The sequence below is a fragment of the Blennius ocellaris genome (assembly GCF_963422515.1).
Source record: "Blennius ocellaris genome assembly, chromosome: 13".
Taxonomy (NCBI): Eukaryota; Metazoa; Chordata; class Actinopteri; order Blenniiformes; family Blenniidae; genus Blennius; species Blennius ocellaris.
The window spans coordinates 10906177-10922639 of NC_137662.1; the positions used below are offsets into that span (position 1 = coordinate 10906177).

At 46.1% G+C, this 16463-nt stretch overlaps 1 protein-coding gene across 1 annotated transcript; it reads left to right on the top strand.

Moving 5' to 3' along the window:
- The first annotated feature begins 263 nt into the window (after nucleotides 1-263).
- Nucleotides 264-3346, top strand: irf2bp2a (interferon regulatory factor 2 binding protein 2a). The gene is made up of 2 exons (XM_080507775.1): nucleotides 264-1923; nucleotides 2225-3346. Exons 1-2 carry the CDS (start codon nucleotides 1092-1094, stop codon nucleotides 2941-2943), a joined length of 1551 nt encoding a protein of 516 aa, XP_080363901.1. The 5' UTR covers nucleotides 264-1091; the 3' UTR covers nucleotides 2944-3346.
- Nucleotides 3347-16463: the final 13117 nt, after the last annotated feature.

Genomic DNA, 16463 nt, shown 5'->3' on the forward strand with positions numbered 1-16463 from the left:
GGCAGAGACAGAGAGAAAAAAAATAACTGGCTCATAAAAGTCTTTCCAATAATCCCCAAAACTATGTCCCGATTGAAAAAAAAACCCAAAACTATTACGCGTGCATTTATAAGATGTTATATATATATGTACGGATCGGATGAGAGGAGCCTGCTTGTTTGTTTCGACCCACCTCATTCACTGCACGGCAGTGTAGTAGTGGCGGCTCAGTGCGTCGCGGCGCTGTGCATTGAGAAAAACAAGCTGCAGAGCGGATCAAGCTCTGAATTGAGGACAAAGCCGCACAGAGGAGCCTCCCTAACCCACAACCACCTCTCTCTCTCTCTCTCTCTCTCTCTCTCTCTCTGCACACATCTTCCGCCTCGTCGCAGGATCCGGAGCGGGGGAGGGGGTTGTTTCCTTTTTTTAATTTATTTTTTTATATTTTTTGCAGCTTTCTTCTTTTTTTATTTTTATTTTTTTATATTAATAACATCAACAAAAACAACGCGCGGATTGGTTTTATTCCCTTCAAGCTGGACTGGATGTAGTTTCTTTTTTGTTGTTGTTGTTGTTGACCAAGTGATTCAATTAAAAAAAAAATATATATATCTATATCTATATATATGTAGAGAGAGAGATATAAGAAAGCAGTGAGTGACAGAGGCTGCAGTAAAGTGGCGTAGAGGTGGGGTGGAGAGGGGGTCTGTCGAAGAAATCAAGTCAATAGAAACTGAAGTGGAAGCAGGCGTTTAGAGGCTCGCGGTGACGTCACTGCTCCACATCGAGCCAGTTGTAGAGAGTCAGTGGAGATAGATAGAGCAGCGCCGTAGTAAAGTACACACCGACATGAACTTCTCCCTCTAAAAACTCACACCGAGGACCACTTCCACCAGCGGAACTTGCTTTTATTCGCTTTTTTTTCCCCTCCTTTTTCTTTTTTTACCCCCCCTTCTTCTTGGGTTTGTTGTTGTTGTTGTTGGTTTTTTTTTCTTTTTTTTTTTTCTTCTTCTTCTTCTTCTTTGTTTGTTGCTCGGGGAGGAGAAGCGGGGAGGAAAAAAAAAACAAGACCACATTTTGGGTTTCTTTTCGGGGGGTCGACGACGAGCGCAATGTCGTCCGCGGCGGTCGCTGCTTCTTCCAGGAGGCAGTCGTGTTATTTGTGCGACTTGCCCCGCATGCCGTGGGCCATGATCTGGGATTTTACCGAGCCCGTCTGCAGGGGATGTGTCAACTACGAGGGAGCAGACCGCATTGAGTTTGTGATCGAGACGGCCCGGCAGCTCAAGAGGGCTCACGGGTTTCAGGAGGGCAGGTCTCCCGGGCCGGGGAAGTCGCAGCTCTCCGGGAAGGAGATCCAGGCGATCAACCACGCCGCGGCGGGAGACCCCGGCTCCCGGCCACCGCAGCCCCTGGACCGCTACCCGCTCTCCTCCGATCGGCCGCCCCGGCTGGGTCCCGAGTACCAGCCCGGCCGGCAGGCGAACGGCATTCCGGTCCCTAACGGATTTCCTAAGCCCGACGAGCCGCCGGAGCTGAACCGCCAGAGTCCCAACCCGCGCAGGAACGCGGTACCCCCGAATCTAGTGCCTAGTTTGGTGAACGGGAACATGCCCCCGGTGCACGCCGTCAACGGCAGATCGGGGCAGATGGTGCTCCCCTCCGCGCTGGCGGCCGGTAGTCCCGCCGACCTGGGCAAGAGACCCGCCTCGGTGTCCAGCACCGAGCACGACAGGGAGGTGAAGGACAAGCACAGACCCGACAGCCTCACGCCGGAGATCTCGGAGAGCCACAAGAACCGGGCAGACCAGGACTGGATGGGCAAGGGCAAGACGGTCAGGGACCTGATGGCTCTGCAGACCTTCGACAGGTTCAAGAAGGACCACCCGGCCATGCCACAAAGGGTCATGGGCTACGAGGCCAGCGCCACCGCTTCCAAATCAGGTGAGCCCCCACGAAATACTTCCATTTTCCACGTTTCAATGTCATTGGTTTAACCCTTTGGTGTTCAGGAGTGTATGGTAAACACATTAAAATAGCAGCACGTCTAGACATTATGTGGTGCATAATTACCCCCCCCCCCCCCCCACCCCCACCCCTCTGTTGGTTGTGTTTGTTATTGTTTTGTAGCCTGTGGGGAGGCAGGGAAGAGCAGCAAAATGCACATTTCCTGTCTGGTGTAATTGCTGATCCTTTTATGAGCTGTGCAACTCAACTGTTTTGTTTAACCCTTTCCCACCTCCAGACAGAGGCAAACATCCCCGGAACCTTAAGAGAAAAACGTCACCTGAACCAGAGGGAGAGGGAACAGCTGCCAAGCTCAACGGAGAGGGACAGCAGTGGTTGCCACCGCCTACCGACGGACTGAAAATGCCTCCGGTTCCCCCGCCAAGCTTCGCCTCTCCCCCCTCCACAATATCCCCCCACTCCCGCACCACCCCACCGGAGGCTGCACAGAACGGCCAGTCCCCCATGGCAGCGCTTATCATGGCGGCAGACAATGCAGGTGGGAACAGCTCCCCCAAGGACGCCAACCAGGTCCACTCCACCACCCGGCGGAACAGCAGCAGCCCCCTGTCACCGTCCTCCATGAATCAGAGGAGGCTGGCGCAGAGAGAGGCGTCTGGTGCAGGTACCCCTCACGGGCCAGGCATGGACCAAGTGCACCCCCAAAGCATTCCGGACTCCTCGGTACCCGGCAGCATACCCCTGTGCTGCACGCTGTGCCACGAGCGTTTGGAGGACACACACTTTGTTCAGTGCCCGTCTGTGCCCTCTCACAAGTTCTGCTTCCCCTGCTCGAGGGAAAGCATAAAGCAGCAAGGTGCCACGGGTGAAGTGTACTGTCCGAGCGGAGAGAAATGTCCCCTGGTTGGCTCAAACGTACCATGGGCTTTCATGCAAGGAGAGATCGCCACCATCCTTGCGGGAGACGTCAAAGTAAAAAAGGAGAGGGACCCTTGATTTTGTCTGAACAATTCTTTGGGGAGGGGAAGCAAAAATATGAGTATAAATATATAAATATCACATACATACCATTCAAACAAACTAACGGACTTGTACATATTGGACCCAAGGGAAGAGTATACTTCGTAAACATGGTTGTATAATTTTTGATTTTTGAATACATTGTGTTTCTATATTTTTGAAGATAAAGGTATGTACTCATTATAATGAACTACGTTCCTCTTTGTTGATGTTTAACAAAATTCTTGATGTACTTCTAGGTCTGGTGGCAGTTCCTGTTTAACGTAGAATGTGACTAATGCTACTCTACGAGCACTTGGCAAAACTAAAATGCTTTTAGCTGTACTTGTATGCACTTGTTTAAAAATTGCCAAATACAATTTCTGATCTTGTATGAACATATTGTCTGAGCTTGCTTCATTTGAGCGAATAAGTCGCGCAGGGGCTTGTGTGGACGGACGGTGAGATAGGGGCTCTCGGCTCTGATACGCATGCTTGTTGTGACGGCTCTGGAGACTTGATTTGCGCTGCACAATATAAGTGGGCTACTGTTTCAGGCTGCAGGACTGCAGCATTTTCCCTGCACACATGCCTTCCTTTTCTGTGATTCATGGTGAGTGCATGGGTGGAAAGAAAAAAAACAAACAAACCCCAAAACAAGCAAACAAGCAAAAAAAAACCCAACACATTTTCTCCTGTTTGTGCTTCACTGTAACTGCAGCATTCGTGGAGGGGGGGGGGGGGTAGGAGGTGCCAAGTCATGTTCAGTCAGCTGGAATCTGTTGAGTCAGTAATGAGAAAGTGCATGAATGTCAACATTATCCCATCGTGCAACTACATTGTGTCACTTCAAATTTTGGACTTTCGCTGAAATTAATTGCTTTGAATCACATTCATAGCCTCGACATATTTCTGGTCATCGGTGCACGTTGGCATCTGACGTCATGAATGAGACTCATTTGTGGACGAACCCAACATTTTATTTTTTTTTGTGTGTGTGAATTATCCTTCATTTTTATTGACATTGCACAAGCTTTCCATACCACCATCACTCTGATCTTATCTCCCAGCGTGGATTAGGTACGTTGTCACTGCAGCGACACGCCACTTGCATTCAGTTTGAGCAGCCAGCGTGGTGCGTGCGTCGTGACACTCTCGCACCCAATCGCTGATACAACATGTGAACTCCAATCCTCTTCCTCAGTAGAAGCAACACTTCTCTTACTGCCTCGCCTCCCAGCCTTGCTCTGCAGCCCTTTAACTTGTGACTGTTGCAGATTCACGGCACAGCCACAATAAAGAAATGCCGGCTGTGTCTCGGTGAGGGTAGACGGGCAGCAGACGCTCCTCCAGCGGCCATGTGCAGCGTTTGGGGTCATGTACTGCAGTAACTGTGCGTGCTAAAGGGAGGCAATTTGAGCCTGTGTTTTCTTAAGCTCTCTCAAACAAAGAAATCCCGTGTAGCTGACACTGCACCAAACGGAGGCTATCATGCAGGCTGATATCTTGCACTTGGTGTAGTTGTGTAATTATGTGAGACACAATTGGCCTTCTTGCTAATGTTTTAACAGCTTTCCCAGATTTTTTTTTTTTTTTTTTTTGCAAGGGGAATTTATATAATTAAAGGCCTGCTGACAGCTCTTACAATATTGCTTTATTGTTTTAGTTAACTTGATGCCCATGGATGTGTTGGGCTGCCCTGAGCTCACGAGCCCCTCTGCACTGGCACATGTTTTCTATTGGACGGTCTTTGCAGGGACTCCCCACATCATAATAAGCTGCGTGGTGTCCTGATTAACTGATTGATTCATGATGTTGAATGAAAACATAGCCTTTGCACCCCACTATCTAGCCAACCTCGTGAGGCAGAGAATTATTGTTCCCTGTCAAAGAACACTAAACAAAGAGTCTAAGGATACAAAAAAAAAAAAAAAAGACTAAATAGTCAACAGTGTGCAGTATGAAGCGAAGTGTCTTCTGTCGGGCCATCAGAAACCTATTTTCCACGAGTGTACATTTTGAAGCCGCCTGTTTGTTTATACATCATTTTTCCATTCCATGGAGAGCTATCTTATCATTTGGACTTTCAAACCAGAGAAGCAGCCCACTTCGATAAAGGGTAACACTTTACCGTGCTAGTCAACAACACGCCCACTCCATATTCCACCTCACATACTGTTCTCTGAGGTTTTGAAAAAAAAAAAAAAACTTTTTATCAGTTGGCTTTTTGACCTACTTGTTTCATATCAGGCTGTACCAGCAGTCAAACTATAAAAGGGGAAGATCAGAGAAAATGTACGACGAGAGCCAGGGTTTCTTAGCCGGGCTCCGCGGATGATGCAACGAGACATTAAAGTACATTTCTCTCCCTCTTTCTCCCCTCGTAAAGATTTATAGCTTCTGAGCCAATGCCTGTTTGTGCAGCGCTGTCTAAAATAGCCTGCGCCGTATCTAATGCGACGATAACGTGTTCGTGGAAGTTGGTCCGTCACAACACAATGCTCCGGCGTTGCGTAGCGACCGGTGAACTGGGTGCACAGCAGATGCTTCGATGCAGCCTGTCGATTCATATGCAGGAGGGAACATTATGGGGAGGTTTAAAGTAAACAGCCAGCATGCGAGGACAAGGTCACGCAGAGTTGATGGCATACAGTTCAGCTTTAATTTTTTATGATTATATATATTTTTTTGTTTATACTACCACTTATGTGAATCATCCCCTCTGTTTTCAGTATAATCATGCAGGAGCCATTTGTGGTTAATGACTCACAGGTTTTCATTTTGTTTACTTGCAAAAAAAAAAAAAAAAAAAACCTTCAGGGATTTTTAATGTTTAAACTCCAGCTTATGAGGCAGACATTGTTTGACTTTGATGTGCTCCTACCCTCAAACTATCTTGTGAAAAAAAAAGCCCAACAAGACATTTCGTGTGAGGTAGGGCCAAGTGAAGCCTCGGTGGAACTTTGGCCAAAGGTTAATTTAGTGTCCTCCTCCTTCCGCCGCTTTATGACGGCAGCTTTTGTCCAAAGTACAGTTCAGTTCACCGTCAACTAGTTTTTGAGATGAAAGTCGTGTTTTTGATCGATCTCAGAAAGCCAGACATTATTTATCACTCCGCTGCAACACATAGCCCAATCAATGGTCATAAAATCCTTCATTGACTGTTTCATTGATTTACTTGACACAGACCTGTTAATCAAGCTAAGTGAAAGGCAATAACAGATAGATGAAGTATCGAGACTCTGCTGCCTCTCCTTGTAATGGTTAACTCAGCTGCGGCCTGGTATGCAGAGTTACACAAAGATGTGATAGCAAAGCTGTAACTCAGAGTTCATGTTTGTTGTCTGTAGAGCATGAGGGAGCCCCCCCCCCCCCCCCCCCCCCTGTTTCCTGCACTCGCCTGTTCAAATATGTTCATGTGTGTTTCTCGTTCAGCTGCACCACCTACGGCTCCAAACTGACGCAAAATGTCATCGATAACCAATAATCACATTTATGGACGCCCATGCACTGGGAAAGAGCGGACAACCATGACACCGATGCTGACAGCATGTTTATTGAATACCAGTATAAACTCTAATCCTCGACCGTTTCTTTTACATTGAATTGTTGAATACGGTCCAATGTGCTTGCGGAGGGAGGGAAGGCCTGTGTGGGAGACAGTGAAGTACTCAGTGTAGCCAGCTGTTTCACTAATGAATCTATGTTTAGCACAATAAATCAAAAGGCATGCTCGTGCTGCTGTAATCCCCCCTGAAAGGGAGCAGAGACAGGGACGCGCCAAAAGGAGAATCTGGTCTACATTTCTCCACTCCCAGTATAACTGATCCGCATGGTTAATTTTAGACCTGTCAGGGAAAACAAGGTCACAGCAAATGTTGTATCGAGGACGTGCTCAGATCTGCCTCTTTTTTTTTCTTTTCATCAATCAAAGTTCCCCTTTGGAGCCGGGCTCGGGCTCCTGCGAGACTAGTAATGACGGTTTCTCTTCTCAGCACCCGGGGAGAAGCTGGAGCTCCAACCAGCAATTAGGAGGAGCACGGCTGAATCCGCAGGATGTGTAAAATTTCCCTTCTGATTCTCTGGCGTGGTCTGTAGAGGGGGGTTTACGTCTGACTGGCCCGTTCACCATGAAGGCCTGCAAAGTTGAGGGATGGGATGATTACCATGCCGAGAGCCAAACGTGTTTTTATTTTCAGACTGGTATGAGACCCAGTTACTGTGAAAGACAGATGTGCAGCGATTTTACTGGTGGAATGACCGTTGTTTTGCATTTGAACTATTTCACTAAGGAGTACTATAAGCTGCTATAGTGTACACTTCCCATTGTTTTCCTGATATTTTTTCAGGGTATTCTGTGCAGGGTTTTTTTCCCCCCAATTAAATTTCCCATAATAAATACACCATTGTCGCATCTTATAAACATAAATTTCCATTTTCCCATACAATTTAAGACCGAGGCCTGTCTCCCTTTTCCTTCCGTGCCTTTTCTCTCTGCTGGTTACACTCAACCCCTCCATATTCCTGTACTTTTTCTTTCTGCTGCGAATCAAGTCTGTGAAATGGAAATGAGGACTCTCGCGCTCTCTCACTCACAATCTCCCCCTCTTTCCAGACATCAGAACGAGGCTATGCCTCCAATGTTTTTTCTCAGATCTTGGAGTGCTGCCAAATCTTATAAGTGGAGCACGGAGAGAGAGAAAGAGAGGGGGGGGGGGGTGGGTGGAAGAAGAGAGTGAGCAGAATGCAGAGGAAGGCGGCATAGGACAAAAAGATGAAAGGGGAGAGAGGATGAAAAATGAACAAGGGAAAGAGGCAACGTGAGAGACGAGGACAAAGCACGGGACTGATCCAAGAGCGTTTGAGCTTTTTCTCATATTATAGCCAATCCCATCACAAACCGTCCCTTTTCTGCTGAGCAACTACTCCTAGCTTCTGGCTCAGGATCAGCTGATAAGATGGCATGCTGCTACTATGCCAAATGAAAAATAGAGGGAGAGTGAGGGGAGTGTTATCTCCTGCAATCAAGAATGTTTGGTGCAGAACAATATGACTGTCGAATAGAGCCCACGAGGGGCTCTAATTCTTCCCTTTTCATGCTATTTGTCATGTTAAGATGCAGATTGTAACAATGACTGAGCTCCAATTTTGCTTATCAGGAGTCATTACCTCCATTTTTCTCTCCCTGAACTCTGCCTTCCAGACATACTATATTTTGGGCCTCTGGGAGGTGCATACCGGTCACAGTAGTAAGATGCTTTCTGCCACCTCCGACATGCCAGGCTAAAGTTAGATAAAGCTATCAATGTAAGCTGCACTAAAAGTAAACGTGAGCGGCGAGCGCAGCTTTGACGGAGAAGGATCCTCAGCCTGCAGCTCTGCTGTCGACGTTTCAGTGGAAAAATCACAAATGGACTACAGTTCATCAGCATGCAGTGTGTATTCTGAAAGACGAGGAGCCAGACCTTTTCCACAACACTGATGCAATCATGGTGATTGACTGTCAGTTGGTGCGTGGCTCCCTAATGTGCTGTCTTCCTCTGTATTGCTGGTGAATGAGCTGTCAGCTTTGTGGAGGTTGCAGTGTGTTGTGTGTGTGTGTGTGTGTGTGTGTGTGTGTGTGTGTGTGTGTGTGTGTGTGTGTGTGTGTGTGTGTGTGTGTGTGTGTGTGTGTGTGTGCGTGAGAAGGAATGAGCGGGGGTAGCAGGTGACTGTAGGTCTTGATGCACCCCGGAGATACTTGTTTAGTCAGCTGAGAGGCTGGATTCAAATGGATGGGATGGCTTGTGAGGGCCATCTGTGCGCTGCCTTAAAAGCTGAATAACAACTCAGAGCCCATGTATGGAAAACACGGAGCCGCCGGCCACGAAGCAGAGGCTAAGCAGATCATTCCAAACAATGGGCTCGTGCAGAGCTCCACGTTGAGATGAAAAGGAACAACCACAGTGATACGATGCTGTAAAAATATTTTAGCAGGCCATCTGAACACAAGCTGTCTTTTCTCTGCTGGTTTGTATCCGAGCGTCGTGATGAGGGGGACGAGCTTGTGGTCTGATGAATGGCTCAGTTCCTAAGGTGTGTCAGCAGATCTGAGGTGATGTATTATGGGGAGGCTCATTTCCTGCTGTCTCTTACTGTTCTTTGCTGGCTCCTCTGTCAGACTATGGGTTCGCGCAATTATCACCAGTTCAAGCCAGGATACGGCTCTGGATGTCTGGATGCGACGCAATCAGCTCCCTCCACAACAACCGGGCAATTTATCTTTAACCACCCTGTTGCCAGACAACAAAGCGTCACTGAAAATATGCCAGAGACAACTTTTATGTGTCGTATAAATCCAGGATTCCTGAGAGATACTTCGTGCATTGTACATCTACTTTCATCTCCTTGTAGGCATACAGTTGTCAAAAGATAACGGCAAGGCTCTTTGATATCCTGTCACTTTTGTTTTTATCTGGGATTACGTCACACGTTCACGCCCTCACACACACACACACACACACACACACACACACACACACACACACACACACACACACACACACACACACACACACACACACACACACACACACACACAAACAATAATACCCATACTCACTGTAGTTTCTTTGTATGTTACATAACTGAGTGGGAGCTATTTCTCCTCTCAGTGCTAATGTTGTTGTCAATCAAGGCTTATAGTGGCAGCCACTGCACAAGCTCCACAGTGGCAGAATAAAGCTTTTATCGCCTTTGTTCGCTCTCTTGCCAGTCAAAACTTTTATATTATTCTCTTGCTTTCACCTCCACCTCTCGTTCCTCCCTCTCTCTTTTTGTTTTCAGTGGTTGCCGGAATCAATTTTTCTGGAGAACTGTTTATGTTGTTGCCCGACTATGGAACATTTGAGATGGAGTTAAGGAGCCGGAGAAGGTCAGGTCAGCGGAGAGAACAAGCAGGGCCTGTGTTTGACAGGTGTGTTCTATTATTGGAGCTGGTGACTTCGAGTGTGTTACACAACTGTGTCGCTTGGACAGGTTTATTTAGACCGCCGGCAGAGCCTTCAGAGTATCTGGTAGCTTGGGCAGAGCATGTCACAACAGGTGTCGGGGCGGATAATGGTACAGTAAATAGGAGCGGGGTTTTTATAGCTCAAGGTTGATAGATTGAAATCTGGAGCTCTTGGAAAACGCATTCCCGAATTTAATTCTGCGGTCTTGGCACAAAGGCAATCCAGTCATTTGGATCCAACAAAAAAAGCACTTGTATTTAGCCATCACGACATAGGGTATGCTAATAACAGGTTGCGCTTGATATACTGTATACATGTCTACTGCTCTGTAATGATATAATCACAGAGCAGAAACAGCAGCCGCTCCCTTCCCTTGTCCTCCTCGTTGGCTAGAATGTGCAGGGGGAGAAAAATGATCCAATGTCATCCGGAGTGATGGAAGCTTCTCTGTTGAGCCAGAGGGATATGTTCAGGGGAGGAGGGAGGGGGAGCGGATATTTCTGGTTGAGTGTGAGTTTGAGTAAGTCCGGGCAACAAGCCAAGCATGCCGATGGAGGGTAAGGGAGGGAGGGGGTGGTTGGGGGGTGGGAGGGGTTTTTGGAGAGAGAAAGAGGAGAGCGATAGAAACCCTTTTGGGCTGGCGCACTGTCAGCTTCACGAGCACACAGCTGCTTCTGGAAAATTCTGCACCCTGCCCTACTAAACCACCAGGCATGACATGAATAACAAGAATGGCCTTGCCATCAACAGCGGATACTTTTTCTTTTGACGTGGGCCTAACAGACTGGTACAAATGCCCTGGCCTTGCACATAGTGGAAAAATCAACAATGAAGGGGACACCGGGGCACAATGTGGGAATGAAATCCCGGGTTTAGAAGGCTTTGTCCGGACAAGGACGCAGTTGACACAGACCCCGAGGGCTTTGCAAAAAGGCTGTGTAACAAAATGCCAACTGATGTGTTTTGATGGGGTTACTTGTTCACCAGCCAGTCACTAATTGGAGAGTAAGAACAGACTAAATTGCTCTCAGTATAGAATAGAGCTTTGGCAAATTTCCTTTTCATAAATTGCTCTCAGTATAGAATAGAGCTTTGGCAAATTTCCTTTTCATGCTTTTCTTTAATATCCATTCGACGGTGGCAGGCAGCAGCAAAACAGAGGCTGCACCGCAAAAAGACACATACCTGCTGATGCACAGTGCCGTGTTTTCTAACATGACCAGTCAACACTTGCCCTGGATTTAAGTACAGCCTTTACCAGCACCGTGTGAGTGCTGCTCTGCAGATGAGATAATGCTAGCCCTTATCCAGTCATGAGGCTGTTAGCCATGCAAAGCCCTCTGTGGTGTTGACATTTCCCTGCCCAACCCATGCGAGCACATAGGGCCGTGGAGGCTCCTTTCAGGCTGTCTGTATCCATGGCTGATAAAGAGGTGAGTCAGCCTCTCATCTATCCCCGCTCCTCTCCTCCTCTGCCTGGCAATACACCTACCCTTAACCCCGTCATCCTCGTTCGCAAGGCCTTATGTGTACATTCAGCACATGGCAGATTGTATAAATAGCAGCGACCGCGTGGCTCGCCGCTGACACCTGACATTTTCATGCCCCAGCAAGCCGTTGATACATTTGGCGCTTGGCACGCATTCTTCTCCCGGGTTTATCCATCTGTTGATGTAGGCCCAACCCCCCAGCCACTACTATGTTCTTGTAACATAACACGAGGCTCGCCTTTCCCTCTATTCATCTTAACATGCAAGCACTGCATGGCACAGACTTCACCCCCTCCCTTCCCCCCCCATGTTTTTTTCCAGCTCCTACTCGCTCTCCCTCCCCGTCGTGCCCGTGTTTCTTTTCCTGTCTCTGCCTAACAACCCCCCCCCCCACCCAACAAACATGCACTACACAATCCACCCAAGTCATTAGTCTTCAGGCCGGCGTTCAGCTGGTCTTAGAAAACCCACCAAGACGGAGAACAAAAAAGTGAGATGGGAATTGCGTGAAGCCGGAGTGATAGTGCTGGCAAAAGACCGAACGTGAGATTGTGTGCAGGCAGGGTGCTTCCTGGCTGCCCGCCAAGCTCCAGCAGCAGCACTGCAGCATGTCAATATGTCCGTTGCCAGGGAAACAGGGAGAGCACACACGGCTTCACAGAAAACCTGAACACTAGACCTCGCCCCCCCCCCCCACTTTTCTTTCAGAATTTAAATGCTCCATAAAAACCAGAGCGCTGTCCGGTGAAGGGCATCACCGGGACGGTACGATAAAACAAAAATAAAAATCCAAAGTCAATGTCAACCAGTTGGAGCCGCTAGCAGGCCGACGACATGAGCATGGTCCCTCGCTGGCCTCTCAATGAACACAGCCACTCGTTTTTCTTTGTGTGTGTGTGTGTGTGTGTGTGTGTGTGTGTGTGTGTGTGTGTGTGTGTGTGTGTGTGTGTGTGTGTGTGTGTGTGTGTGTGTGTGTGTGTGTGTGTGTGTGTGTGTGTGTGTGTGTGTGTGTGCAGTCAAAGCCATGTTGGGTATAATGCATAATAAAGTAATCTATTATCGAAACACAACTACTTTTGAAAAGTAATCATCTATCATAGGTAGAAATTTGTTGGCTGCTGTTTCTCCAAACTTCTGTTTACATGAAGTCTTCAATAATTACCGGCAAAATAATTATCAGCAAATTCACTCCATCGAAGAGACGTGTTAGAAATATCTCAATCTTATCAATAGTACTATTAGTCTGTCCACAGCAACTATGATGTATTAGCTTTCCTCGAGACTACTTTTATATGAGCTGTCTACATTTTGGCAAATTATTTTTTCTATTTTTGTTGTTGCTTCTTCACTATGTCCATCAGTTCAACTGAATTCGTTGTGAATCAGTTATCATTCATCAGAATAACCCACAGGGTGCTGAATATTACTATCTGCCCATTATTAAGACATTTCATTGGTAACTGACTTCTATTTATGTTAATGAATACTAAAGTAACTCCATCAACTCCAAGTAAATGTACATTACTATTTTTTAGGTTATTCACACTGACAAACATTTGCTGGGAGTTGATCTAAAAGGTTACTGCTCTTGGTCTGGAAGAAAACATACCTGAGTAGCATTGTCCACTCTAATTTCCGCCACTGACAGGAGATATTTTTCTAAATAAGAACAAAAATGATATAAATGTGTGCACAATTTATTCTTGGTGCCCAAGGACAAACACTGCTTAAATAAACGATAAAAACAACATTAAAAAAAAAAGTGGCTTAAATGCCACTTTTTCTTTGTTTTTGGTGATCAAAAAAAGTCCTTGGTGGACTTTGCAGAATGTGGATTTCTGTGTCTCCTTGCTCTTGTTATTAGGCTGGTGGTTGTACCCTGCAGCAAATGGCCTGGCTGTGAGTTATTACTGGCAGGTCTATACTCCTCCATCAGGCATTGTGAAAGAATGACCTCAGATACATCAGGCAGCACAGTGGCTCTGTTGCAAAGTCACAACTTGCAACATAAGTCATGCATTTTACTGCGTTGAGCCACACTGCCAACAGCAACCTCATCAGCTTGTTCCAAGCTGTGACCTTGATCAAAAATAAACCCTTTTTTAAAGTCTCTTTGCAGAAACTGTAATTAGTTTGAAATGTAATAGTGATGAAGTATTTCTTCTCCCCTTGTTGGCTCTGTTGTGTTTTCACCATATCACACTGGTACAGCCTGTTTTGTCCCGTAGAAAGCATTTCACATGTAACCCAGCTGACCACAGCAAGAAATGACTTCCCCTTAAACTTTATCTGTACTTCTCCTTCGCTGTGTTTGTATTGTGGCTTTTTATTGATACGTCATGATTTACAAATGTATCAGGAAATACAAAAACAGTCTGACAACATATCCTGTGCTTATTGGAAATATGTTCATCCTGAAGTCCAAGACGTTACACATTAACTTGCTCTATCATCACAGTATGATAAGGCACATTTTCTTTCGTATGTAAATTTTATGGCGTCATTATCTTTTGGGTTGTTTTTTTCAGTGTAGCTGAAGGACAGTTAAAGGACAACCTCGTCAGCCACACCTCGCTTTTCTCTCTTATCCAATTCTGGCTCCGTCTCTGCTCGTATCACTGGAGGGGGAAGTGGGTGTGCCAACTATAGCACCTTAGTAGTTTTCAGAACTCTATCCGCGCCTGCGAGTGGTCGAACAGCTGCTGCTGCAGTGTCTGAGCTTGCTCGGGGATGCACATGAAAGTGCTGATGTGTCCTGTTATTTTGGGCTGTACGGTGCCCTGGGGGCCCAAGGAATTTTCGGAGGAGACCAGGCAGGGTTGTTAGTGGGTGGGATTGGGGGTGGAGTGTGCCAGAGGGGATCTGAGCCGAGAGTTTCTCCCAGAATGCAATGTGACCCTCATTGCCACATGGCACTGGGGGGGATCCTGAGGGGGTGTGGAAATGCTGACATTACCAGGCTGAGCGATGGGCAGACATGAACACACAGAGCGGACGTTCTGTCGGCCTCTGATGATTGGCGGTATTTCTGGATGCCTTTTATGAACGATGGGAGGCGCCCCTGATGGCCTGTCATGCTCCAAGTTTTATACAATGTTTGACCCAAGCTCCACTTTATGCTGCAGCTCTTTAAAAACAAACTTACCTGACCTCAGAACAGACTCAGTTCTCTATTTAGCTTGGTGGCAGATGAGGTTTCAACCCTGAATGGCTACTAAATGGACAGTAAAGCAAGAAACTTTGATGGCAACTGCGGATCATATTAGTATAGTAGTCTGTATATAGTTATCATATATATAGCTATGACTTATCTCATGATGCGCAAATGCTCTATTTTAGGTTCTCACCCAGTATTATTGTATGAGACAAATAAAAGTGGCAGTAAAGTGAGATTTAACCCTGTGAGTAAGCCTGAATACCTTCCAGCTGAGGTATTTAAACTATAATTATCACAATATTTACACGATTACAATAGTCTAATCTTCAGTTGCCAAGTCATTCACGGCAGTATGATGCCCAGGCTACACACACACACACACACACACACACACACACACACACACACACACACACACACACACACACACACACACACACACACACACACACACACACACACACACACACACACACAAACATGAAAATAACAATTTAAATATGCCAAATGTGGAAATCTACACTTGTTAATAATGTGGACTCTACAAGAACTTTGTGCCAATTATTACCGTGATAAGAATTTTGTTTTGTCTTCATACAAACACAAAAGATTTAATGTTCTTCACTGTTCTTGTGTTTGCTTTTTCTAATTTCTAGACTGTTAAGTTGATGTTTGATTCCATCCACTATTATAGCTTAGGATAAAAATGCCTCAAAAGTACAAACAAAACATCTAAATATTAGCAATAAATAGAAGAGAGAGCACATGCCAATGCACACAATTCATGAATTTTGCAAATCCGAAAGGTTTTAGTTAAAATATGTAATTATCTTGAGATCTCTTGATTATTGTACTGGTGTGTGTGTGTGTGTGTGTGTGTGTGTGTGTGTGTGTGTGTGTGTGTGTGCGTGCGTGTGAATTTCAGTTCACTATCCTGAACACAAACTTGCTGTGCATCTGTTAGAAGTCCCTGCTGCATGTCAGCAGCTGCTACATGTCTGTAATGTTAATGGCAGCAATCACACCACCATTAACACTCTCTGTTGGCTCGAAATGTTATCATAGATCTTTGCACAGACGTAACGCTCCCATTTCCATTCAACTCACACGTGGCGGTAATATTCCAGCTCGTTTGGTTTGGCGTGTGAAGGAAAGATGCCATGTCATTTACTTAATTACACGTCCCCTATGGCTCACACCTTGAAAACTACTTGATTTATTTGGTTGTAGCTTCCTGAAAACCGCCCAGGAATCCTGGCGTCTGCTTGTTCTGTACTTCATCACACAAGCCACGTCCATGTACAATGTGACACTGTATTAATTAGGAGGGATACTCACAGATTGCTCCATAAATCTTTTTTTTTTGCTCACATTTTCATGCTCGGTCTAACATTGCAATTTGCATCTTGTCTCGCTCATGACTGTGTACACCTTTATAAGACAGAAGAGCTCAAACACTTCACTGTCATGTCAGAGTCGGAGCAGTTTTGTCAATAACCCCGGGCGGAGGTAGAACTGTGCTGACTCACTGGTGCCGTTATCTTCACCAGCCGGGGCATTAAAGGGGCAGTGAGGCTCGGTGGAAAATAAAAAAGATAAAAAAAATCAAGATGCAGATTTCTGCCTCTACCAAATTCAAATGTACCGACTCATTTTATAATTACTTCGTAGCCTTTGCACCACTAAAGTTGCAATTTTGAGCCCTGCAGGATCACTTCACTGAAACTCCAAAAGGCGAAAAATCAATCTCACTCTTTCAGGATCTACTTGTAAGGGGCAATATGGGACTCTGTTTGTGGAGAGTGGGACTTGTGCATACTAAACATCATACATTGTGTTTTCAGCATGGTTTACTAGAAAATACAACTTATTTTTTCC

Bases quoted from the DNA above. Each gene is read 5' to 3' on its own strand.
- irf2bp2a (XM_080507775.1), top strand. From the start codon at position 1,092: ATGTCGTCCGCGGCGGTCGCTGCTTCTTCCAGGAGGCAGTCGTGTTAT. The intron at 1,924-2,224 runs GTGAGCCCCCAC...TCCCACCTCCAG, and splicing joins CGCCACCGCTTCCAAATCAG to ACAGAGGCAAACATCCCCGG.